This window comes from Venturia canescens, chromosome 2 (genome assembly GCF_019457755.1).
Source record: "Venturia canescens isolate UGA chromosome 2, ASM1945775v1, whole genome shotgun sequence".
NCBI classification, from domain to species: domain Eukaryota; kingdom Metazoa; phylum Arthropoda; class Insecta; order Hymenoptera; family Ichneumonidae; genus Venturia; species Venturia canescens.
In genome coordinates, this window is record NC_057422.1 from 16,407,030 (window position 1) to 16,432,388 (window position 25,359).

Sequence of the window (25,359 nt, forward strand, 5' to 3'; positions counted from 1 at the left end):
TAGATCGCTTTGTAAAATATTTTATTTCATCGCCTCCTATGATATGCAGCAATGAAATATGCGATACCAACGATTCATTTCTCCTGAACGATCTTCATCAATGTTTTCTTATCCTGCAGCCCGGGACGTTCAGAGTCAGTCGAGCGTGCTAATCAATTGGCTATGGGGTAAAAGGTACGAATTTAATTTTTGTACTCTTGAAAATTTCTATGAGAAATTCATGTTTTTGGATAAACTTTCAAAAGGGTCCGACCTCGAATTGAACCGAAATTTTGTGAAAATTTTTGTGAGAATATTTGGTTTTTTAATAATTTTGTTTCTTTAGTTCAGTGGCTAGAAGTATTCAGGTCAACATGAAGTTGGACCTTTTGGAAAGCTTACTACAGAACACTGAGTTTATAGAACGGTGACTTTGAATGAAAACCTGAAGCAAATATTCCTTCCCACTTTTCTCTATGTCAATTTTAATATTTGTAGTACACCAAAAGTGGTACACATGTGATGGAGGGCCGAAAATCTCGAGCTTTTTGTCTTCCTTGTGTCCTGGAGACATTCCGAAAACCATAACCAACTGCCAAAACAAAATTCTCTTCGTGAAGAGACTGCAAGAGGTTTGACTGCAATTCCAGAGAATTTACTGCTTTGCTCGTGTGAGGGACGTCGTGTGAGAATCCCGCGGGAAGAAGGTGCCTTCATTGTTTATTTTTTCTTTATGTTCATAGATTTCTTTTGGTTTGCAATGCCTCATTGGCGCAGTGGCTGGCAATCATTTGTATAGTTTCAATATTCGTTTTGAAGTATCACAGAAATGTGTTAATTGTACGAAAATAGGTAAAATCGTCATGCAAGTATAACTGTCTCGCGTGAATTGTATAGATCCGTTAATAATATATAAATATGTACACATACATACACACACACACAGAACCGCTTATGTATGTGTGAATGTGATTCGACAATTGTAATAATTTGGGAGAGTGTCACATGATCAATCGCTGTGCGGTCAGAAAAACTACAAAATGTGCGTGCGTAAATACATATGCACATTCATACGAGTATTCATAGTGTCTCAAAACTCAAAAGTCTCCCTCAAATTTTTTGTCATAATCAGATTGTGGAATTTCCGAAAAAAGTTCCATTTCCATTTTTTTTTTTTTTCCAATTAAATTTCATCAATTATCGATTTAACTGTTCTGCGCATAATGTCTATTGATCGAGGAGTGTGAGTCGTGAGCTTGGAACGTTCATTAACAATTTTATTGAATTTTTCTTGATAGTGCACAGCATTAACTTCGTCTAATTAGGTGCGCGTTTTACTTATTCGAATCACTAAAAATTTAACACGATCGAAATTATGTTGCTATTGATTTGAGTAATGTTTGTGAAATCCTCGGCATCTTTCGAATTTTATCTTTCATTTTAAAAAATGATATTTGTATGTGGAAATCGATATGAAACTGGTTAACCAAAAAATTATTTATTGAATACGTAATCGAATTTCTTCTTCACCGAGTGCAGTTTTATTTCAGCACTTATGAAGTCGATTTTAGTTAGTTCAATTCTTTTTCATATTGAGAATCATATGAAGAATTTGGTAAAATGGAGAATCGTTTATTTCTTTTAGAATATTATTGAAAAATTGGGAAAATATTATCAATTCGTTGGTTCAGTTTTTCATATTATTCTTCTGAAAATCAGTGTGCATCTGGAGATCGTAAATTGTCGTTTGGGTTTCATAGAAATGTTGAGCTTCGGAACTCGTCAGAGAAATAGAATCACTTGAGAAACATAATGTGTGTTTAAAATATTCTACTAATTTGAATGGAATGAATTATCAATTGAAAAAAATCAAAGCCCAGAATCCACAGATCTGATTACAACATGAAATTTCAGTATAATTTTTGAGACACTCTATGCAAAAACTCTACCGAAGCCACACTAAACGAACAACGCGAAAGTTGATCCACCTGTTCATAACAATATTTCAGTTAACACGAATGTCCCATTGACGGAATGCTCTTTGGACTGAGCACGAATTCATTCAAGTTTTTAAAAACAATATTTTCAATATCGATGAAACGAATCCGTGGCGTTCGGTTATTGGGACATTTGAGTTTTGAATGTGACATCGTCAGAGAATGCCCGTTCAAGTTCCCTCGATTTACAGTGTATTTCGCGCACTTTCAAGAAATTCACGCCTAATCGTGCAATCTTTTGCTCGTGTGCATTACGAAATTTTGTACAAAGATAATGACACATGAAGAACAAAACAAAAGAAAAAGATACAAATTTACAAGATTTCTTGACGAAATAAACGGCCGATTGCGGCATTTATTGTAAATATTTTATCGAAATTATTCATTTGAGTATACTTTTTTCTTCGCACTAATTCGCATAATTAATTTTTGTATACCTTTTATGCTGACGAATTATAATTAGTGCGAATGTTAAAAACCCGAATGGATCGAATCACCGAAGCTCGCTTAACCCCTTCACTGTGAGTGACACGCATAGGGGCAAAAAATGTTGTGTCATGATATGTATAGGGGCATTTGAAAAGCAACATATTTCTACTTCATCGATTCGATTGTAATTTGGTACATCATGCCTCAAATTTATGAAATTTTTTTCCAACACAAAAATGGCACAAAAATCTCATTTTCACCTCACTGCGAAGGGGTTAATATTTCTGGTAATTTGTATTTCTTTAGAATCTTGAATCGTGTTATAGGTACAATTTGGGTTTGGTCGAATTTGACAGAAAAAAATAACTGAACTTGTATATGTTTTTTCGTAATTCTTGTATTTTTTCTCTACAGCATCACGTGAATATTTTGTTGAAATAGCTCAAGTCCTCAATAGATTTTTCATTTCTCTATTCCGATAAATTGAAAAATAAAAAAAAAAACATTTTTACTTATCCTATCATCTATGCGAGAATAAATGAAAGGAAAAATTAAACTTTTTCCCACATCTTTTCAAATGCCCATGAAAATTTCTGATTTGTTGATAGAATCAAGTTCAAAATACTTCATTCAGCTCGTCCTTGTACAGGGCAAATGAAACAGATTGCTAAGATACAATAATTATTTGTATACATGAAATATGAAATATTCAATGGTATCGATGAAAATTGTTAGGTTTAATCCACAGAATCTCAAACATCGTGGGTACACACTTCTCGTTTTTTAATATTTCCGAAACTACGTTCTGCTCTCTGACGTTTCTTAAATTAAAAAAAATGTGACGAACGTCAGAATAAACAAAACTCTCACTGGATTCTTGGTTGAAAATTGAATATTACGTAAAATGCAATTAAAACGTTGAGGACTGCTCAAAATTTTTGTAAACTGGTCCGAATGCCAATAACCCTCGTGTCCAAACGTGCGATGCCAAAAAAAAGTGTTGAGAGCAGAGATTAACGATACTTATCCACTATCAGTGATAAAATAAAAGTGCGATGTCTCGAATAATCAAAAGACTTGCTTGACAAATCTGACATTGAGAACCATCAATTCGCAAGTTTGTACGTCATGGCGCACTCACCAACGGTATAATAACATTTTATATCGTTGAGAGTGTCTTCGAGGAATGAATGGGAGGTGACACGAATACTGAAAATATAATAAATTCTGAGTTATAAATTAATTGGTAAAAATACTGCTCGGAAAAATAGTCACATTTACACGCTTATTAAACATTTTGAACAACGGAACTTCAATTACAAAATTGTGCTTCGTTTCAGAAATATGTTACGAAATTTTTCTGCTTGCAACTAAATTTTCCAGTATCTTGTGCTGACTAGTTTCACACAATTATTTACTTTACTTTATAGTAATACAGATTACGTTCAGTGTGTGGATCGCTGTCTATCTCATAACATTTACTCAAGCTCAGACTCCCAATAATCTCATATCCGCAACTGACAAGTAAATAATTGCATTCCATGCAGTTTTCTTAATTGACAGTATATAAGTATTTCATATAACGCAACCACCTTTTCCTCTCTTTTTCGAAAGTGTCTGTGAGACCTAAAATAGGCGTTAACTGTCGAAGAAAGTAGTAGTGGGGGGATACTCGAAAACGAACTCTCAACTCCTAGAAGTTAAAAGTGTTTTTTCTCGTACCTCCCACCACTCGGAGTTAAAAAGTTCCACTTTAGCTCCTTGGTACACAATATACTATTTCGTTCATCGTATCATAGAACGAGTTAATTTGATGATGAAACTACAGCGATACAGAAGATATTTTCCTTTACTTAACTCTGGAAAAGCCCATTATTTTAAATTCGTATGAAACATTGTTTATGAAGTGATCGAAGCACAGTTTTATACCGAACGAATATCATTGAGAAAGGTCTGAACCATCAGGATTATAGAGTTGACTGAACGTTCAAATACCTTATCGTCTCTGAACGTAAACTATAGTGATTACAGTGCATGTTTGTTCACCAGTTCTCGTGCACCTCTTATCCTCTCGTCATTCGATACTTCTCGCAAGATTTTTGATGGAGCCTAATTTAGTTAAGATTTCTAATTCAGTGCCATTTTTATCCGAATCGAGTTGTTGGTTGGCCCTGAATTCGGTGAGTGGAACAGGCTCGTGTTTATCGCCCGTTGGTATCATCTCGTGATCCGTCTGACGTCGTCGAGAAGCGTTCCGGGGATGCTGTAAATCGGGTCTTTTAACTTTCTTTATCGCAACGAGGGTAACAACAGCGACAAACAACAAGCCGAGGAGGACAGCAATTACGGCGATCGTCGAACCTGGCAGCCTCGACGTAGAATTATCCTCCGTTTTATCGACAGCCCAAGGATTCGCATCTCTCCAGCTGACCCAAACGCCCTTCCACAATGCCGGATCCCCCTGTGGATCCTCTGGAACGTTGGCCTCTGGTATGGCGGTCACACGATACTTCAGCAAGGCTTCCTCCAGGGTAACAAGAATAACCGGCCTCTTCTTCGCCAGATTTATGTGCTCGCAAGGATCCTCTTTGATGTTGAATAGACACGGCGATTCGACCGGATTGCAGGCGACCTGGATCGATGAAAAAAATCGCTAATTAACTTTGACGTGTCGTATTCCTTCTGTGTACGAATCGCACTCTCTATTTCTGGACTAAAAAAGTTTTGCGATTATTTTATTACAAATAATGACGGCACAGCGATGACAATGATGCGATTTTTCACAGCGAATAGCTTCCACCGGTAAAAACGACAGAGATAAAAAAAAGTAGTTCAATTTTGACGTGTTCTTCGCTCAATCTTATCTGTCCTCATTCTACTTACGAACTTATCAATAGCGAGGCGTGTCAAATTTTGAATATTAGTAGCTCAGAAAAATATCGAACAAAATATATGTTTTCAAGCGAATTGCAGCTCGTGAAAGCTTGTTTTACCTTCTGTTCCTCCTTGACATTGCAACCTACGGTAGCAGCGAGTCTTAACTTCCTAATGTCATCAGTTGTCAAGATTTTTGTGTCGAATTCGCTGGTCGCGTTGAAAGAAGGTTGACTTCTTCGCTGTCGCAAATCCCTCACTTGCCGAGCAGTTGTCAAACCACTAATCGCTACACCGGCTTTACTCGAAAGTACTCTCTTTGCGTATTCATCAGGAAGCTCTTCTCCAGTTGTTCTGTGACCCAGTCTTCCCGAATCGCCGTACCAATTATCTCCGCTAGTCGTGTGACCGATCACGTACTTGAAATCACCGCGTCTTATAGCACCGTAATTCTCGATGTCGTCGATGTTTATGAGGACCTCAGCACGTGGAACTCTCTTGTCCGATATCAAGGATGGCCACAAGTCAACGCCGTCGATCATCCCCAAATCATTCACGTCCATCCCTGCGATCAAACATTTTCATTGATGCTTAAAGGCAATTCGACGTTTCAGCAATTTATAAAACGTTCAACTTATCAAGAATAAACTTTTCGAACCTGCAGCCGACCAGAAAGTCGGTAACCAATCGGTTATCGATATGAGCTGATTCGAAACTCTGCGTGGGTTTTTTATCATCGGACTCCAAACAGCTGCGACGCCTCGAACTCCCCCTTCCCAAGCGCTCATCTTCATCTTCAGAGGATAAGAGAACAAATAATTTTGAACAAGAGACTTAATCGAGCGAGAAGGAAAAAATTGCTCGAGGCATTTGTGCTTACTCCTCTAAGCGGATAATTGCTACCCCGGTTGTTGTGCACCCCATCTGTCGGGGCACCGTTGTCTGACATGAAGACGATTATGCTATTGTCCAACATTCCACGACGACGCAGAGCAGTCATTACCTCACCGATACTCGCATCCAATTTTGACACCATCGCTGAAAAATGCTTTCAGTTGCTCAAGTGTACTAAAACTTTGCGATCAAGCAGCGAAACGAGGTGAAATATTTTTTCATAGACCGAAGTTTCTTGCTTGAGATGCATGCTTTGTCGCTACAAACAAATATTCAGAAAAACTATTTCAAGTTTTCAAAAGTGAAGGAAAAGAGACTGATCCCCTGATCTTTTGAAAAACTTTTTTCCAAATTCACAAATCTCAAACAAAATTTATCACCCCAATTGCAAAGTAGTTTCAAATAAATACTGCGGAATTCGTGTTTTATGCAAGGGCATTTTTTCTTTCAGCAACCGAATTAAGAACCCTGAGAAACCCAGATTTTTTGAGTTCCCATTCCCTTTCCCTAAAGTGAACTGTGCTCTACCTGCATAAATTCTTCTTTCTGGATCGTCGATGTACGCAAATTTAGCGATTTCTTCATCGGGCGCTTGATAAGGATCGTCCATATTTCCACTATGGGGTGCAAGGTGTGCCAAATACATGAACATCGGCGTCCGCGTATCGTGCTCGTCAATAATTCTTATGGCTTCTTCCGTGAATAGATCCGTAGAGTATTTTCCCTCAGTGTCCCAAGCCACTGACATATTTCGCCGCATATCGAAACCCCGATAATCGTGGGTCTGTCAAATCAGTTCATGCGATTACAAAGACTTGTGATTACATGCTAATGATCAGATTATATCGATATTATGAATGACGGAATGAGCATTTTATTGGCGGCGGACAGGCCAGTAAAGGAGAAAAACGCACTTTTGTTTTGACACTCTACAAACAGCGAATCCATCACGGGAGATTAATAAAATTTCCTGATAAAAAAAATCAGAGAGACCGTGCCAAAATATGAGGATCAATTTATTTTTTAATCCCTCTACTTAACGAGACATAGTTCAATACAAAACGAGCATGAATACCAAAAAAAACGAACCCTCGGCGATAGTACCGTATGAAATTTCAATTTGCAGCATTTTTTTGTATACAAGGAAATAATGTATTTTCTCTAACTTCTTTTACGAACTTTAATTTATCTCTTTGTTTAAATTCATAAAGAAAAAAACTAAATGACGAGCCATCAGAAAAAACAGTTTGCAACTTTCAATTTTCATCGTTTTACATTGAAATTAAATAATTCCGACAACTTTGCTAGAAAGTAGAGAGGAAGTACAGACTTATACACAACATCTTACAAAATTTCTGAAAATTAACGCGATTAGACGATTTTTTGAGAAACTCATATTTTCGTGAAATTCAAAAAATCATAAAATTGAAACCGTTCAACCGATATTCCCCAAATTCAATACCAACCTTCCTATTATATGATAGTCTATTTATAAAAAAAAAAAATTATTAATAAATCTTAAAATTTTCGAAAGTTAGACCCTTTTTATGAAAATTTTAAAACGTCGTAGGATTCGTAATTTTTTACAAATTCTGACAAAATTATCAGAGAATGAAGAGCTTGTATAGATTAACATCTGTGCAAAACGGTAGCCCCGTATCTCAAACCGTTTCCGAGTTATAAGCGGTTTAATTTTGCAGTGCCATAATACACACGCACATCCGGACATTTTTTCTAGACATGATTTCTCGATGTTTTGGGACATTTTGAGCACATTGACATTGAAAACTGGGAAAAAAAAATTTTCATCATCACATAGCTTCCTCTATGAGGAAGCAAAATTCATTCAGCCCACGCAAATGAAGGAGGCAATCCAATAAAGTTCACCTCTCGACCCACACATTTTGTCTCGCAAACGATTTACATGCGCAGGTTTTTGGAAACCCTCCAATATTTTCATCATGAAAATCATAGAACAGGATATTTTGAAGAAAATTTCAAATTCCCCTTTCCAGTGTATGGAGCTTCTGGCAAAGTTGATTCCGATATTTCATACAAAAAAAAAAGAGATTTGAATCACTCCGTGTATAGCCGTGACGTGATGCATTGAATTCTTAGTAATTGCGTATCTTTGCTTTTCACTCACTGAATGCCTTGACGAATCACTCAATGAATGACATTGTTTGAATCGGGCAGTGGTTAAACAAGAGACTCGGCAGAATCTCGGGACAAGTAGCTCATGAGTCATTTGAGGCTTTGAAAATGATTGTATTCTTATGCAAAGAGTTTCGAACTCACGTAAGATGCAACTCGATGATTGTAGTAGTCCTGGAGTCCATTCCAGTAGCCAAAATGCGAGTCAAAGCCTCGATACGTTGGAGTATACTCTCGTTTGTAGAAGCCCAAGTGCCATTTCCCGATGGCGTGTGTTTTGTAACCTGCAGCTTTCATATACTGAAACAACGGAAAAAAGCCTGTTGCAATATTCAACGAGAATGAATTTGACACAACGATCTTGTGATACTCGAGCTGAGAGTATGCTCGTGCATCGTGTATCGGGATTTGCAAAAGTGGATTTCATTCCACTTCTGTGTTTTATTGATCGGCTGCTTTTTCGACTATAGAAATCAGCTCCTTCATGATTCGTTCTCGGGTTTTTTTACCTTAGACAATATGTGATGCGTAATATTCAACAGATCTTTGAGGCTAGGAAAAGAGGAATAAATTTTATAAGCTGATTCACAACTTTGGATAATTTTCATAATTTTTTTATAAAAATTACGAATTTATGTCAAGTTAACATTTACCTGAGGAAGCAGCTTCTCCTTAAGGGGTAATCCTCGAGGTTCAGCCTCGAGAAGTACAAAGTGCTGCATTCCAGTGTGAATGGGATATTTGCCAGTCATGAGTGCCGATCTGCTTGGAGTGCAAAGCGCCGATACATAGTGGCTGTTCAGAATAACACCATTGTAAGCCAGTGCGTCGATGTTCGGGGTTGGAATCTGATCCGCACCGTGGAAACTCACGTCGTTCCATCCCTAGGTTAAAGTTACTCGGATTGAAGTTCTGATTTTTGGGGGCTAAGATCGTTTTGGATATTTGTTCAGTGATCTGACGCTCACTGTTTTTACGATTCCATTCAATATGTATTTTTTTTTTTTTTTTTTTTTTTTTTTTATATCGAGAATATAAGTGAGGCAATTTTCAGACAATTGCAGGGTTTTTTTCAAGTGACTAGATTTTCTATTCGTTGAGAATAATTGTCGTGTCGATGGTCTCTAGTTTTGCATTGAACTACTTTGAAACTAAGTCCTCGTTGAATACCAACGACTAGCAAAAAGACAACGAAGTGTAATCAATGATTACCGCGTTACAACGAGCGTGTTAAAAACTCTCAAACGGATTGCTTATCTACAGAAAAACTTACTAGGTCATCTGCAAGAATAACGACAATATTGGGCTTCTTGGCTTTATGGTGGTGGTGTCCGAAGATCTTCGACGTGTCTTCGGACGGAGACTTTGATAGTGCTTCCAAATGGGGCAATGGACCACTGGGAATTTCCTCAGATAATTGTATAAAAAGCAGACCCAATACCAGCCTCGAGCACAATTGAAACATTTTTTATTGATTTGAATCTTCTGAAAGTGTTTTAAAGTTTGTACGTGTCAAAATTCATTGAATGCGACCAAAATTTTGTGAGACAGCCTAAAAAATATTCGCGATCGTTAACAATGATACGGCTTATCCGCAAATTTAGTATTGGAAATAATTCAGTAGACAATTTTTGATATCAGCGATTAATTTTCCATTATGGAACCATGCTGATGGCAAATCGTTAGATTTTTTATGAAGTCTCCCGAGAAGCAATAGTTCAGACGGTTTATATGAGTGACCACTTCTCTAGCTATCAAATAATTGTTTAGAATATTACATACGCGAAGATCCATAAATAATGATTTTAATATTCATTAGATTTTTACGATCCTCATTTTTCCTGGTAAAATTGTGATTACGGCTATAGCATCTTTGCAATACTCGTATTTCCGGTGTAAAAGGCTTTATTTTTTCTCACGAACGTTCAAAATTCCAAGCACGAAGGAGTTTTGATGAATTTATAATTCTCGATTCGGGATGTTAATAACGGGGATAAAAGACTCATCGAAGGAATTTACTTCCGCGATAATTTCCATGCAAATTAGAGTCAATATAATATTTCCTTTTACTCTGAGATTACTCTGAGACTAAAAGATTGGAATTTTTCTTGTTCACAGGAGTCTTATAAAAAAAATCTCCACTGCACAGGGGCAAAACGATCCTTCATTGTTAATGTGAAAACTTTAAATTCTTATTGCATTTTTATGTTTGTCCAGATTCTCCTTTTAGTGTCAGCGTTATCTTTCACTATTAATTTACGGTTGTTATTTTAAGCAGTGTTAAAAAAAACTGTCACAAACGGTTCTTGATTGACCTCCGTGCAATAATGCTTGGCCTACTCACCCAACGATGAATTAAATATTGCGAACTGTTACATAGTCGACAAGAGACTGCTCAGTTTCATGCTCGAAGAACTTGCAGACTGTATTTCGAAGGCTACCTCCTAACCACATTGGAAAATACCAAAAGACTGTTTCTCAGTGGGGGATAATCGTTTTCGTGATTATTTTTACATACATTTGTAAGGTAAACGCAGTACCGTTTACTGTGAATTTTCCCATCGACAATCGCGATCATGTCTGTGATTCCTTAACAAAATATATTGGATTACCGGACGATTCACCTCTTGTGTCTCCTTTCGTATTTATTATTCTCCGGTGGAGATTTCGATAATTATCTTCAACGATTGTTAATGAATAAAACTGTGTTGAGCGAATGCTTGCAAAAATACTGCTAAGAGAGTGTGGCTTAACCGTAAACAGACTAACCGAATATTCCGACGAACAATAATTTCTTTACGTGCAATCAAAATAAAATCGATTTTCACGTTTGCAATCAGTCGCAACTGTCTTTCATATAAAAACACATTTTTTATCGCCAGAAAAAACATTCACTTCCCCTTCGGAATAGTCGTCATGAATTTTATTCGATTCACGTTCACGCACTCGGTTCATTTCGATCCTACAGTTCTTCTCTCAAAGCAGTCTTCGCGAAGTTCAAGTTCAGTGGAAATTATTTGAATGTAGGCCAAAAACCGAGAGTCCGTCGATTGTCTAGCAGTGAGTCTGCTCACCGCGTTTTTTTATTATTCCATGCACAGAATTAGGGTCCTTCGGAGTCTGTTGTTGAGTAAGAAAAAGTGTAATGAGCGTCGATGCAATTGCTTGGCGACGTCGCCAGTTTAATCGTACAAAAAGGGGTTTGTCTTGTTTAGTTTCGAGATTTCGTAAAAAGCGTTGTGGGTGTGAGCGCAATAATTTTTAATGAGGCGATTAGCAAGCGTCGCAATCGCGGCATAATTACTTCGTATTTGAGTTTGAGACACGTGCTTGCTCCATCTCGTCTCTCATTTTCAGTCACCTTGTGCATGCGCGTATCTCGTATTTTTTTTTTTTTTTTTTTTTTTTTTTTTTTACACGTTTCTAAGCGAAAGTCAAGTGTTTTCAGAATAAAGTTCCAGCATCATCGATAAAATCACTATTCCTGTACCATGCTCTATGCCCATTAGAAAAGCCTTGAAAGGACCACGAGATCACCGCGATCTCTTGAGAAAATGAATCAAACGTTTGCGATAATGTGAATGTCTTTGCCACGGCATTGTTAGGTGAACAGCGTGAAGGTCTCCGCAGTGATCTGATGTAGATACAATCCAAATGATCATTATTCTATTGACCAATTAAAAGGGATCGATAACGAATGACCAATGGCAGTTCACGTGTCAACGAGTGGGACAAAGTCACGTGTTTTACAGTTGCACTATGAATAATCTATCGCAGAATTCATATGAATTCTCATTATTGACGCATTCGTTATAGTATTGCTGCAGCACAATTGCACACAATTATTCAACACGATATACCGGGCAGGTTGACTCTCGAACGATTGCTTTTCAATGATTGAGTAAAAATATTCACGAGACTATTATGAAGTTCATTGTAACCTGTTCCTCACTCACCTCTGTGAATAAACCAGAGCTGTGAACATCTCGCTTATTATGGAAGTTGGCAAGGTATTTGGAAAGTTTATGAACCCGGAGGAAACCTGTATGTTTTTTTTACAACACTTCAGTAGTTGCAATTAGTACATTAACTCTTTCACTGTGAGTGATACGCATAGGAGGAAAAAAAGTCATGCCATTTTTGTGTCATGACACGTTAGGGGCATGTGAAAACAACATATTTCTACTGCATCGATTCGATTGCAATTTGGTGCGTCATGGTTTAAATTCATGAAAATTTATTTCCAACACAAAAATGGCACGAAAATCTCATTTTCACCTCACTGCGAAGGGGTTAATACTTGGATGTATGTACGAACCAAATCGAGACTTGTGACGAATGAAGCACCTTTTTCGTTGAAGGCCTTCCCAATGCAAAAACGAAGGGCGTCAAGAGTTGCCAAAAACCTTTTAATAGTACAAACTCCCTTGTTTCAAGCAAAAAGCACGATATTTGCGTGGACTGAGTTGATAGATTGTCTCATTCATCGTCTATTAAATTTCAGATTGATGTGATAATTAAGTTATGAAAATGCACATTTTTTTTCAGATTTCAAATTCATGAGGTATTGTACGTCTTTTAATGCATCGATGACATCATCCAATGTATTCATGGATATCGAGCAAATGAAAAATATAATCAGGTGAAAATTTAATGTTTTATGGATTAATTACCACGATTGTTATTTTAAGAAAAAATGATTCATGACCATTACGAAAGAAACCAACGAAATTTTGGAAAAAAATGTTGTTCTTACACCTCTCGTTGTCTTCGTACGAACTCCGGCTTAAGACTCTGACATTCCCTTGAACCTCAATTTTAAATCACTTACAATTTTATATATTCATCAGTACGAATTATCTTTTACTGATAAAGCTAATTATCAATAATCTGGATCGATTCTATATAAGAAAAGAGGATTTTGTCTCCAGGTCAAAGTATCCAGACAAATTGTTTATCAACAAATCTATACGTTCGATTGGAAATAAGAGAGCTTCGAATACTGCCTTACTGTTTTCTTTTTTTTTCGAATAATGGATCGTGATCGTTCTTATGTGCACTATGTTTCCACCCCATGCACCACTTCAAAAATAAATGTAGAGCCTTGAAACGAACTGAGCAAGTTTTTGTCAGCTACGTTGATAGCCAAGAAGCATAACGCACGTGAAAAAATATTAGCAAAAGTCTGGTTTTTATACGCCCTTAATGATAATCCCTATTATCGTGCAAAAAAATCGTGTTCTGAACTCAATTTTTTTTTGTTTTAGCAAAGAAGATATAGAAACGTCAACTCAGTCATTTTCTTAAGAAACTGGGCCATTTTAATGGAAAAGGTAATACGAATTTCACGTCGATTCTTCCCATGCCCGTCAAATATTTAGTCCTACTGAATTTCTGTGGTAAAAACGAAAATTTTCAACGCGAGAAACAAAAATTTTATGATGTGCAACAATAAATTAATCGTACTGAAAAAACATAAGAATCTGAAATTATCAAATCGGCTTTGAGAAAAAATGTGTCCGCGCGTATGTTGTCTCGTAATGTAGGTAATCAGTTGACAATCCGAGGAGTTGGTTGCGAGAATCGTTAGAATATCTATTAGTTCTTCATTTCGCCGATCAACGATTCCGCATTAAGCTACAACGAAGTTTCTTTTCATAATAAAGACTTATTTCGTACACATTTCTTTTTTTAACCATTTTTTTAGTTGTTTGGTCGATGGCACATGGCTATGTGATCATAAAACAGCGTGAATCAACAGATATTCGCGTTTTTCGTGAGAAATCACTGGAACGATTGCGCACAAATTGCCGCGATAAAATAAGCGCGACGAGAGGTCATTATAGGTAGTAATCTCAGACCGTGACCACGATCTAAGGTTGCGCGAACGAGATTTAAACACAAAGCGTAATGAAGTATGTAAATAAAAGATTGATCATTCACTCATTAATGATATACGAACGATAAGATTTCGAAAATTCATGGAGTTTTACAGAGATAACAGAAATTATTTGAAAAAAAAAACAATAAAAGTCGGAATCATAATCATGGAGCTTAAAAAATCTAATAGAATGATCGCAGGTGTAATTTTTCATGGCTTAATCCTGGATCACGAATTCTGGATTTGATGTCTGCAGAACTACAAGTGACTCATTGAAAAAATAAAGAAGAGGTTTTCACTTCGTCTTCATTAATCTCAAGTGCAAGTCTTTGTGGATTCACTTCTTTCCTTTTTTTAGTACACTTCAACACGTGAAAATATTATTTAGAGCTGAATTTTCTGACTACCTCATGCAATGTAGTAGATTTTTCGTGTGTCGATAATTTCACTTAAAAACATTTACAAAATTTGAGAAAAACTCGAAATCTTATTCCGTACAATTGGGTTTTGACACTCTTCCACGCAACGGAAACAGAATTCTATTCTTTTGATATGATTCTGCAAAGGGTTTACTTTGAACTGGATCGTAAATAAATATCAGATTGGGTATCAATGAAGTTGAGCTATCACTGCATAATTATGATGCATTCATTGCGTGCACGAACCCCTCAATCATTTCATAATTCGAGCCAGTTCGTATTTCTATGTTTTTGTATAGATGCGTTTATTCTCGATGTTGAGCACTTGCACTTGCACGTCACGAACGCGGAACGCATATTATTTCGCACTTGATAATTCAAAAGGAATGCAGAGACCCAATTGCCTTTTGAATGGAACGCTAAAAGAGGATGAAGCGAGGGTGGAGTGGAGGAAATAAAGAGAAAGAAACTAATGTCCAACAAAACGCGAAAGAATGTTTGGAACTAGTTACAATAAATCCGGAGGCGTTTCTTCCCCCATCGTGAAACTTGTTCGCTTCGTGCACCATGCAAAATCTTAACTTGTTTATGAAAGTGCATTGTCATCAACTTTGGAAACAAAAGCCTTCAGTTCGGGCATCTCATGAAATTTCATGCGTTCTCAGTTGAATATTTGAACATGAATAATAAACTGGTAAAAACACAAAGGTTTTAAATTTTTCATAAATTTTCAGCAGTTTCATTCAATTTGTTCTTTGCTTAAACTGATTTTTTTTATATCAATCGACCTGCGATTTATTGTAATTTCACAAAAGAAACTTGGAGTTTAATGACTAATTTTTGCTTCCAATCAATGGAACACATCGTCCAGGGGTGCCAAGGGCGTAATGATGAGTTCTTTGACCTGCAAATACACAAGAATATCGAAAAATTTTCATATATTTTCTGTTTTTCCAAGAGGCCTCCAAAAAAATTCCGAAAGTTTCTTTTCAGCTGTCATTATCCAATGAAGTTGAGATAAATTTTATATTAGTTTCACGTTTGTCGAGTTCTTTTTTACCTGCACATTCCGTGGAGTAGATAGTGCGAAGATAACTGCCTCAGCGATATCTTTGCCAGTAAGTATGGGAACTTTTTCGAGCATATCACGAGGCAAACCTGCTGTAACGATCATGTCGGTTTTTACGGCTCCAGGGCTGATGCACTATTTGGACATCGACATTTGAGTGAATATGAGGAGCAAATATGATCATAAACCGATAAAACTGAAGGGGATTTGAAGTGACCCACTGTTTCAATAATACTCGATACTGATTCATCATTCTAATTTCAAATTAGTGTAATTTCGAAGAGTCAATTAGTGAATATCCCTAGCCTAGTAACTTGACATTGAACGAGGTATAAATCATTAACAAAATATAAATGCATTTACGCTCATGCTTGATGAACTACCAGAAAATTGCAAAGTCATTCAACTTATAGAAAACCGGAGTTAGAAATTCTCAATCGCTCTTAGAATAAAGGGCCGCGAAAATTATGCAAAAAACTGGTAGTCGTGCATGCGTAAAGAAACTTCAAGCGATTTTTGGTCAAATTTGTTTCGTTGTAAATTCGTTGTTAAAACTCACCGTCACTTTGATATTCATTTTCGCAGCTGACAGTTCGTTCCGCAAAGAATGAGACATACCGACCAATGCATATTTGCTTGCGCAGTAAAGACTGATGGGGTATGCGAAGATCTCAGCATTGTGACCGAGAATACTGTAAAATCGGCGATTCTATTTCTCGGCGAACTTATTAAGGAATGAAAACAATTCTGCCATGGAGTGCTGGCTCAGGAACGCATCAAATGATCAATAAGGTATTTTTAATCGTTATTTTACCTTGCGATATTGATTATGTGACCGGAAATGTTGTGCTTCTTCATCGAACGAATCGCTTCCCTTGCACAAATCGCTACAGCCGTCACGTTAACATCCATGATTTTTCGATAGTTTTCCGTCGAGCCATCTGAACAAAGTGAAAGTATTTTTGTTACTGTGACAAACGATGAGCATTCAATTCTCTCGATACACCATCGTTTCATCAAACAATATTTGTCATTTCAAAGAAAATAAAGATTTTCAGGACATCGAATTGACGACAATGATTTCTTCGATGCTTTCAACGTGCTTTCCAACAAACTTAGATTTGTCAATCTTTCAGCTCTCCATTTTTTAAGTGATTCGTCAGATTTTTTTATGAATTCTTAGATTTCACTGTCTCACGAGAGTATTCAGTATCGATTGGAGATGCTTTTCAGCTTGCTATAACACGAAAAATTGAAGCGAATGCAGTGATATCACGAAGCAGCAAATGGGATCGTATCCCAAGAAACGGAAATTTTCAAAACATTTATTTACTCCATATTTCATTGACTTTCAAGTACTTCATTCATTGTGTCATAAAAACTGACCGAAAATAAACCACGAAAATAATGGATTCTTGAATTGCATGCATACATTTTTATAAAGACAATACGACTTCATTGCTCATGTTTCATTCAATTTCTGTATCTTCTTCGAAATATATACGAGATAAATATACAAGAATTTAATTCTGCAGCTTACCAATGATAGGTTCTGAGAAGACGACGGCAGCATTGTTGATGAGTATATCGACACCACCAACTTCCTTTTCCGTCCATTGAAAAACTTTGAGAATGTCGTCTTCCCTGCTGAGATCACATTCCATGGGATAAAGAGTTCCCTTTTGGCCCTTCAATTTCGTAGCAATGTCTCGAACCCTTTGCACTCGTCTTGCAAGCCCAACGACTTTGACACCATTTTTGACAAGTGCCTCAGTTATGTCAGCCCCAATACCGCTGCTCGCGCCAGTGACAATAGCAACTTTTCCCGACCAGCGATCCATCTTCGATTGCCGACGACGATCGACGATGTGATCATTTTCCAGGTCATCGTTTATCTATTGCGCATTCTCAAGTTCTTTCCCACTCGTATGCAATCCTTGCACAAAACTATCATTATAAAGATACGCAAAAACCTTAAACCGAGTAAAAACGGATGTATGAATTGCAGTAATAATGTTTCAAGGACACGAGGCTCGCGTCATAATTACACATTTCAATCGCATCACCGTAGATCAGATCAGAGTTCGAAGATGAAGTTGAAAAAATAATATGGAACCGGCTATATCGCAGGACCTGTGCAACGACATACGAACTTTAGCCTGCTTGCCCGAGGCAACCGTTCCGCGAAGGAGAAGCTTAGGATCATAATAACGAGTGAAGAATAAAAATCACTCGAGCCGTTAGTTTGTTGCAGTTTAAAATAGCCGCTATTATACGATAATCGCTCAGAACACATATCACGAAGGTTATAAAACTGTTCGTTTATCGCGAACTTCATATCGTCATATCTAATACAACTAAAGTGTATTTTTCTTGTACCTGCGTGACGGACTCTTTACAAATATGATTGACTCTGGTCATTTGTAATCTCACTGCATCCTTGCTCGTCTAGCCAATAAGAACACTACAAAGGTGCAAAGTGGCGTGTGCCATTTTTTTCACTGGATACAGAACAAGCTTGTCCCAAGACTCTGCAGAGTCTCTTGATAGGATTTAGGCAAATTTGTATCATACAACGTTTCAAGAGACTTCAATTTGTGGCAGTTTAATGACAACAAACACTTTGTATTTTACGTTTTTTTTTTCAATCGTTGATCACGAGATATTAACGAGGTTCATTTACTTCGTTGATGATCACACGATCGTTAAATGAGGAAACTGAGTTCAGCTATTAGAGGGATGATCTTCAATTGCACTGGATCTTTTCAGCGATCAACGCGGCACAGGATTCCACCAAGGAATTGAAATCATGGAATATCGATATGAGAAAAAATGAAATATTCCTGGAACGCCAAATTACTTTCGGAGGCTCCAGCAAGCTGCTGGCTCCAGCAGTAGTTCATTCCAACGTTTTTATTTTCGTTTGAAATTTAAAGTTAGGATACTGAAAGATTATTTTTCGTCAGACCTGCTACAATTGGGTTTTGGCTCCGGGTTACAGATGACCTTGTCCAATGAAATGGCTTTCGCCTCAAAAATGTACTAAACTTTTGCGACTCGAGATCTCGTTTTGATCTTAATTTCGAAATTATTGACCATTGAACTCGCAACATTTTATACCATTCAACAAAAGTCGTTGTCAATGCACTCGTGCATTAATTTACTTTTGAATAGTGTAAATTACCATCGATGCACCTTTTTGTAATGAAAACTCGTCGTTTCTTTTTGCAGGTTAGATTTCTCCATGAATTATCTTAGCGTTGGATTTATTATTATAGTATTATATTGTTAGAAACTTTAATAGTTACATTTCCTAAGTTTTCCTCCATGAAATGTCATGTATTAACAGTCAAACGAGGCATCAATGAACCTTTCTTATCACTGTGAGATCGCGATTCATCTTTTGCTTTACGCGATCTTCGTAGTAATTTCATCATTCAGGCCAATTGAAACTTGCATGTTGCAGCCATCAGTTTCTTTACAACGTTGAGCACTTGAACTTGCACGCGATCAACACGAAATTGCAGCAACACGAAACGGAGATTATTCCGCACATGAGATTCAAAGGAGTGTAGAGACTCGCTTAATTTTTGAATAAAATAGAATTGAAAGGAAAAAGTGGAAAAGGAAGTAAGTGAAAAAAAGAAAAAGATATCTTATGGAACGTGATGTTACTTTCAAATTGAATTTCAGTAAATCCAGAAAAGTTTCCATTTGCTTCGAACTCATCGAGATTACTGTCATAAACGTCAAAAGCAAAGGTTTTCGATAATATTTGAGTATCACAGTGGACACAGTTTTTAGTGAACGTTCACTTTGCAGTTTACTTTTTAAGAGGATGGATCAGTCGGTATATCGCAACCGTGAGTGCGAGAGAGATAGCTGCAAATTTCGAAATCAAAATTCTTTGACACAGTTTGACCGATTAAAAAAAGGCTCTGTCAGTCGATTTTTGCCATCGTTCTGCGTAGGCTGACAGAGCCTTTTTTTAATCGGTCAAACCGTGTCAGAGAATTTCAATTTCAAAAATTCCAAGTGAGGTTAGTCGACTGATCCATACTCTTAAGGCACTGGTTCAGAATCCTGTTTATATGATAGCATTTATTTTTCATTTTCTACATGATAATGGCACCGTCGATGTATGATCTAATTCTTTTTTGTGTTATTTTGATCTAATTCTGCAATCAATTATAAGCACACCGTTGCGGGGTAACAGGAGCGTGACTATCAGTTCCTTCGCCTGTGAATCAAGCAAAATTTTGATTAAGTTCAATGGAGTTTCTATGTTCATCGGATTTTCGTGTGAAATGAGTTGCACAGATTTGTCTGGAAGTGTCGCGTACAAAAAAATCAGTGGTTTGGCAGCATCCAGTAAAAATTAAGCATTACTTAATTATTCGAACAAATTTTGATGTTTTTACCTGAACATTTGGCAGAAACATTGTTGAATTATCATGAAGTATTTTCGTTGAAAATCGCTCAACCCTGGAGCGTCTTGTTCAGGGGTGCCAAGGGCGTGATGATTAGGTCCTTCACCTGTAAAAGCATCAAGATTTCAGAAAATTGAAAAAGATCTTGAAAAAATTGATAAAAATCCTGTGATAATTGCACATTCATCGATTTTTTTTTACCTGAACATTTGGCGGAGTAGACAAAGCGTAGATGACCGCCTCAGCGATATCTTTGCCAGTAAGTATGGGCATTCGCTCGAGCAGCTCTTGTGGAATACCAGCTTCTACAATCATGTCGGTTTTCACGGCTCCAGGGCTGATGCACTATTAAGATTATGAAAAAGTGATTCAACGTTTAACACGATCAAACTAACAACGATTTTTAGACAAATTTTTTTTTATGTTGCTCACGACGTATGTTTTTTTCGACTTCAGTATATTTATTCGTTAAAAGTTTATTTAAGGCATTCATTTCGCATATCTAATGTATTATTCATTAATCTACAGTGTGCTACTCGATGTCCAGAGGCAGATCACTTGAATCTATTGAGCTTTCGTTCAATTTATAAAATATATACGCGAGCGTGTTTTTTTATAATTTTATTTAAAATATTGTTAAGAGCGAAAAAAATGCGTTCCTTAATAGATTGTGCATATAAAAACAGTAAAAATCTTGGGAACGATTTTAATTCCTAGTGGAAATTTGTGAACTCACCGTGACCTTGATGCTCATTTTTGCAGCTGTTAATTCATTTCGCAAAGAGTGGGACATGCCTATCACCGCATATTTGCTCGCACAGTAAAGGCTCAGTGGAACTGTAACGATCTCAGCGTTGTGTCCACCGATGCTGGAAAATTAGTTATCACGTTAACTAATTAGATTTCATCCATCAATCCCTAATAATTTTTCTCTCATTTGCTTCGAATCAGTTTCATCAGTTGGATGCATTGAAATTTTTTTGTGCTTGTGTGAAGTGTCTGCAAAAGTGATTTCGAAGTAACCTCATAATAAATGTTGCAATTAACCATCATAATTGCTTTGAACAAATCATGCTTGTTGGTCAAAAAATCGGGTGTTTGTGTGATCTTTAGAGAGTTCATCTTTGCCACTTCTCTTCGAAAATCCTTGAAATTTTCTGAACAAAATCATGACGAAGTAGTTTCTCTACAGCCAAGGAACATGGCATCCAGCATTATCTCAAAGTTGAGTCGAGTGAAAAAACAAATGAATAAGAAAATGGTTCTAGGTATGCAATTATATAAACTGTGCAACGTCGTTGTTACATGCGTCGCATGATTACACAAGTAAATCTTGTTCAAAAATCCAATTTTTATAGAAATATGAAGATGAAAAACGTTCTTTGAATTTTTCATTACCTTGCGACATTGATTATGTGACCGGAAACGTTGCGCTTCTTCATCGAGCAAACCGCTTCCCTTGCACAAATCGCCACAGCTATGACGTTAACATCCATGATTTTTCGGTAGTTTTCCGTCGAGCCATCTGGACAAAATGGTAATATTTTTGTCTCTTAATAAACCCACTTTCGTGATTAACTTACGAAAAAAAATCACTTAATTTTTAACAATATAATCCAACTTCATAAAGTATCGTCGATTGAGAAAAATCCTTGCAGCGAATGGATCTTGTGAAGCTTAGCAAACGTTTTACGCTTTACTTGGTTCGACTTTCAAATTGAATCTGTTTGAAGAACCAAACATTTTTATGGTGTTGAGTATTTTTGGCAGTGCAAATAAAAAATTGTAAAAAAAAAAAAAATTTCAAAGTTCCGTTTCGTAGTCCGAATAATTCAAACGCAATTCATCTTCATAATAATCGAAAAGCAAATCCACGAGAATTCAATTCTGTCGCTTACTGATGATAGTTTCAGAAACTAGAACTCCAGCATTATTGATGAGTACATCGACACCGCCGAGTTCCTTTTCGGTCCATTGAAAAACTTTGAGAATATCCTCTTCCTTGCTCATATCACATGCCATAGGGTAAAGAGAACCTTTTTGGCCCTTCAACTTGGCAGCGAGATCTCGAATCCTTTCAACGCGTCTTGCAACCCCGACGACTTTGACACCATTTTTCACGAGTGCCTCGGTTATTTCAGTCCCAATACCGATACTCGCGCCCGTTACAATAGCAACTTTTCCCGACCAGCGATCCATCTTCGATTAAAGGCAGCGACGAACTGACTCCGATTCTGCTAACCGTTTATTCGATACTCGTTGGCTCTTGTACTCTCACGCTCACACATTATATTCTTGCACACTACCAAAGTAAAGCCATCAAATGGAATTTTTTCGGTTTTACGTTCGAGCAAATCTTGCGCTAACATTTTTTCATACACGTGTAACGACTTCTAGGTAGAACAATTTTATAACCGTTTCCTATCTGCTCGATGTAGACAAACTTATACAAATCCATCCTCATATCAATGATTTCCCAGTTGCTTGGCTATTTTTCGCTCGTTTCGCATTTTTCAGTGACAACGTGAATTTTGAAAGATTTTATAATTCCCCAGACTTCGTAGCCTAATTCTTTCAACAACTCGTGATCATCGTTGCAAATTCATACTCTGATAATTCAAAGTCGAAATTTTTTAATTTTTTACATTGGAGAAGTACTCAGTCACCAAATACATCGGCCTGCCATGGAAAGTACGTGACAGTAGGGAAAATCCGGACAAACGAAGAGCAGACTTTGGAAATTTAATATTTTCATTGGTTTTGATAAACCTTTATTCAGTTGTACTCAAAACTTGAGATTTTCGGTCGCATCGCGAATGTTCTGAATGAGTAAAGAAGTTATGAACAGTTGAAATAAATTTGAAATAAAATAATCAATTTTTATCTCCTTCACATGAGTCCAGTGCCCTAATTCGGTGTTCCTGATATCAGTTCAAAAATTTCGTGGGTTTTGAGCACTGCTCGTGAATAGACCTAGGGAATATTTTTATCAGCACCACAAGTTTGCGGAAGATTAATTTTGCTTCAACTTCAGATTCGCCTTATCGAAGTTATTTTAATTCCAGATATGCTTGTCACGATTCGATGAATTTGGAAGAGCCTTGGCAGTAACGAAAGAATTAATAATTATTACCGATATAGAGCCCTACTTCTATGGCACCATAGTAGTTTTTAGTGAAATTTTCTTTCCGTGTAGCAGATGTGCATGATTAGACAATATAGAGAAGCTTTAAGATTGCTACCTGAAGCTGACGTCATCGATAGCGATAGAAATAGACGAACACTACATCGAGATTCATTGCGAAGGAAAAACAACGATTAAATATCAGAACTCAACGTCTTTCCTGTCTGAAAGTCAGTGATTTATATCACCAGCGTTTATGCAAGACTTCACGTGATTGTTAGTGACTAAAAAAAATTGAAAAATTTTTTCATCCGGCGCTCCAGCATCGCGGAGACCGAAAAATGCACTTTCATGCTGACCTTACATTTCAAAATATATTGCGTGTAGGTAAATAAAAATTGAACATTGCTAAGGCATTCGTTCGCTTGACGCGCTGTGCTTATACACGCGGACACAGTTTGTACGATTCACGATTCCCATTGACGGTACAAAGTCGTTGTAAACTGCGTATTATGCACAATAATTGAGCAGCATGATGTTTGCAGTTATACACACAGCATTAATTCGATAACCGGCAACCGTGGGATTAAATAATTATATAATCTTGTCTGGAACAGCAAAAGTGTTGAGCTGACTATTTATCAGTTCACTCAATATCTCAATGTATTTGAAACAACTAAATCTATCAACATTAATGTATCATTGTATTTCTAGCATCAATCGATTTGTACATTGAACGAAAGTGTGATTTCATTTCTGAAAAGTAATTTATCCATTTTTCCTTACTGACTATTTGTTTCAAATATTGTATTTCAATAAATTGAATGGAATTAACACAGATTTGCTTGCAATGAGAATTCAGAAGAATAAAACTCGTGAAACATGTGTATTTTATTTTTATATCTATTTTTTTTCTGAAGTACGAAAGAAAGGCGACGAAAAATCTCAAACGTTTTTTTGTTTACAAAAAGTCACGAATTGCATCGACTTTTCAAGGGCAGGCATTTTTTACGGTGATGCTTCATTTCATTTGCACTCTTTCGCTTCGTTTCTATGAAAATTCAATATTGATACTGATAAAAGCTATTGTATTCATGTTACCAACACGTGATGTTTGCTATAAAAATTCTTTACACATGAGCATTGTCTCGCCGAAGTCGTTTGATATTCGAACGTGCGATTGCTTTGTGGGAGGTTTTCATATCAATATTATGACACTGGCCACTATGTTTGTGGAAAAAACATTTCTTATTTTTTCTTCCAGAACAAGCTTCCTTCCACATGAATTTTATTCCAAAGCTTATCGTGGAAATTCTTTCTTGAAGAAACATTATTTAAGCTAAAATTGGAATGTACGAGAAAAACGACCACTCTTGCCCATGTAGTAACTCAATTGGTTTAAACTTGACCATTAATTTGATAATTAGAAAATTTAATGATCGTAGTAGCCGGGCGAAAATTACCGTGTGAATTGAAGTGAAACTTCACGGTTGGCTTTTTCCTACAGATGACTTTATTTCATTTTGTTCGTGCTGCGGAAGTTAACATTGAAAAAGTTTATGACATGTAATTCTGTCACTACTTGGACTCTGAATTTTTCGTTAATTTTTTTAATAAAAATCCGTGAAATTAATGATAGCCTTACTTGTGACACGGTAACTTAATTTATGCGCGATCGAAAGGAAGAGAAAAACTACGAGAAAAAAATTCAAGGTCGAACAGGAGCCGATTCGGTGCAGAACGCCCTGAATACAGGATCGAATTATCATGCACACTCGAAGGTAAAACAGTTTGCTAAATATTCAAGGGGAAACATTCAGTCAGCGAAAATGAATGAGCAATTGTACGCTCACCGATAATGCAGGATCCTACACATACGACCAAAATTAATCGGGTCTGGTACGACTCGCTCTCATTCTAACAAATTCCTCGCTAATTTCATTTATCAACAAGTGGGGACAATCGATCTTGCATCGGGAGCCACGGACGCTAAAATATTAAGTCCTCGATCGTTGGTCGCTCAGCTCGGCATTCGGAGTTAAAAAATGCTCAGTTCTCTCAATAATCGTAAATAAGGAAAAATAATTCAATAATTACGATCCTGAGATA

At 36.8% G+C, this 25,359-nt stretch overlaps 3 protein-coding genes and 1 long non-coding RNA gene across 15 annotated transcripts in view; 2 read left to right on the top strand and 2 right to left on the bottom strand.

The window, feature by feature from the left end:
- LOC122405769 (protein lava lamp-like) overlaps positions 1-2,341 on the top strand; it is an 18,110-nt gene extending 15,769 nt beyond the window's left edge. For all 6 annotated transcript variants that reach the window (XM_043410717.1, XM_043410716.1, XM_043410718.1 and 3 more), the window contains 2 exons: positions 120-174; positions 478-2,341. In XM_043410717.1, the coding sequence (XP_043266652.1) occupies positions 120-174; positions 478-502 (80 nt within the window). In that variant the 3' untranslated portion in view covers positions 503-2,341. The remainder of the gene's footprint in view (positions 1-119; positions 175-477) is intronic.
- Positions 684-13,601, bottom strand: LOC122405771 (arylsulfatase B-like). Of its 7 annotated transcripts, none has more exons than XM_043410723.1 (11): positions 13,084-13,601; positions 12,646-12,817; positions 12,284-12,369; positions 9,601-9,812; positions 8,981-9,211; positions 8,472-8,627; positions 6,702-6,957; positions 6,160-6,317; positions 5,938-6,073; positions 5,399-5,844; positions 684-5,037 (listed from the first exon to the last, which is right to left on the bottom strand). In XM_043410723.1, the coding sequence occupies exons 4-11, from the start codon at positions 9,790-9,792 to the stop codon at positions 4,480-4,482; spliced, it is 2,133 nt and encodes a 710-aa protein (XP_043266658.1). In that variant the 5' UTR covers positions 9,793-9,812; positions 12,284-12,369; positions 12,646-12,817; positions 13,084-13,601; the 3' UTR covers positions 684-4,479. The 7 variants fall into 7 exon arrangements, with proteins under 7 accessions (XP_043266658.1, XP_043266661.1, XP_043266662.1 ...); XM_043410726.1 differs by having other exon boundaries at positions 12,284-12,390; XM_043410727.1 differs by lacking the exons at positions 12,284-12,369; positions 12,646-12,817.
- LOC122405779 (uncharacterized) lies at positions 12,225-13,693 on the top strand. Its single transcript, XR_006259822.1, has 3 exons — positions 12,225-12,337; positions 12,876-12,969; positions 13,595-13,693. It is a non-coding gene; the product is annotated as an uncharacterized lncRNA (long non-coding RNA).
- A 1,643-nt stretch (positions 13,694-15,336) lies between these two features.
- On the bottom strand, positions 15,337-22,360 carry LOC122407367 (uncharacterized short-chain type dehydrogenase/reductase y4vI-like). The gene is made up of 11 exons (XM_043413532.1): positions 22,025-22,360; positions 21,525-21,651; positions 20,863-20,995; positions 20,328-20,471; positions 20,181-20,232; positions 19,911-19,936; positions 17,237-17,591; positions 16,511-16,637; positions 16,256-16,388; positions 15,688-15,831; positions 15,337-15,531 (listed from the first exon to the last, which is right to left on the bottom strand). Exons 1-11 carry the CDS (start codon positions 22,323-22,325, stop codon positions 15,478-15,480), a joined length of 1,596 nt encoding a protein of 531 aa, XP_043269467.1. The 5' UTR covers positions 22,326-22,360; the 3' UTR covers positions 15,337-15,477.
- Positions 22,361-25,359: the final 2,999 nt, after the last annotated feature.

Bases quoted from the DNA above. Each gene is read 5' to 3' on its own strand.
- LOC122407367 (XM_043413532.1), bottom strand. From the start codon at position 22,325: ATGGATCGCTGGTCGGGAAAAGTTGCTATTGTAACGGGCGCGAGTATC. The intron at 19,937-20,180 runs GTTGAGCGATTT...CTTGATTCACAG, and splicing joins CCTGAACAAGACGCTCCAGG to GCGAAGGAACTGATAGTCAC. The intron at 16,389-16,510 runs GTAAAATAACGA...CCGATTTTACAG, and splicing joins CACATAATCAATATCGCAAG to TATTCTCGGTCACAATGCTG.
- LOC122405771 (XM_043410727.1), bottom strand. From the start codon at position 9,792: ATGTTTCAATTGTGCTCGAGGCTGGTATTGGGTCTGCTTTTTATACAA. The intron at 5,845-5,937 runs GTTCGAAAAGTT...GTTTGATCGCAG, and splicing joins GACTTTCTGGTCGGCTGCAG to GGATGGACGTGAATGATTTG. The intron at 5,038-5,398 runs GTAAAACAAGCT...TCATCGATCCAG, and splicing joins ATGTCAAGGAGGAACAGAAG to GTCGCCTGCAATCCGGTCGA.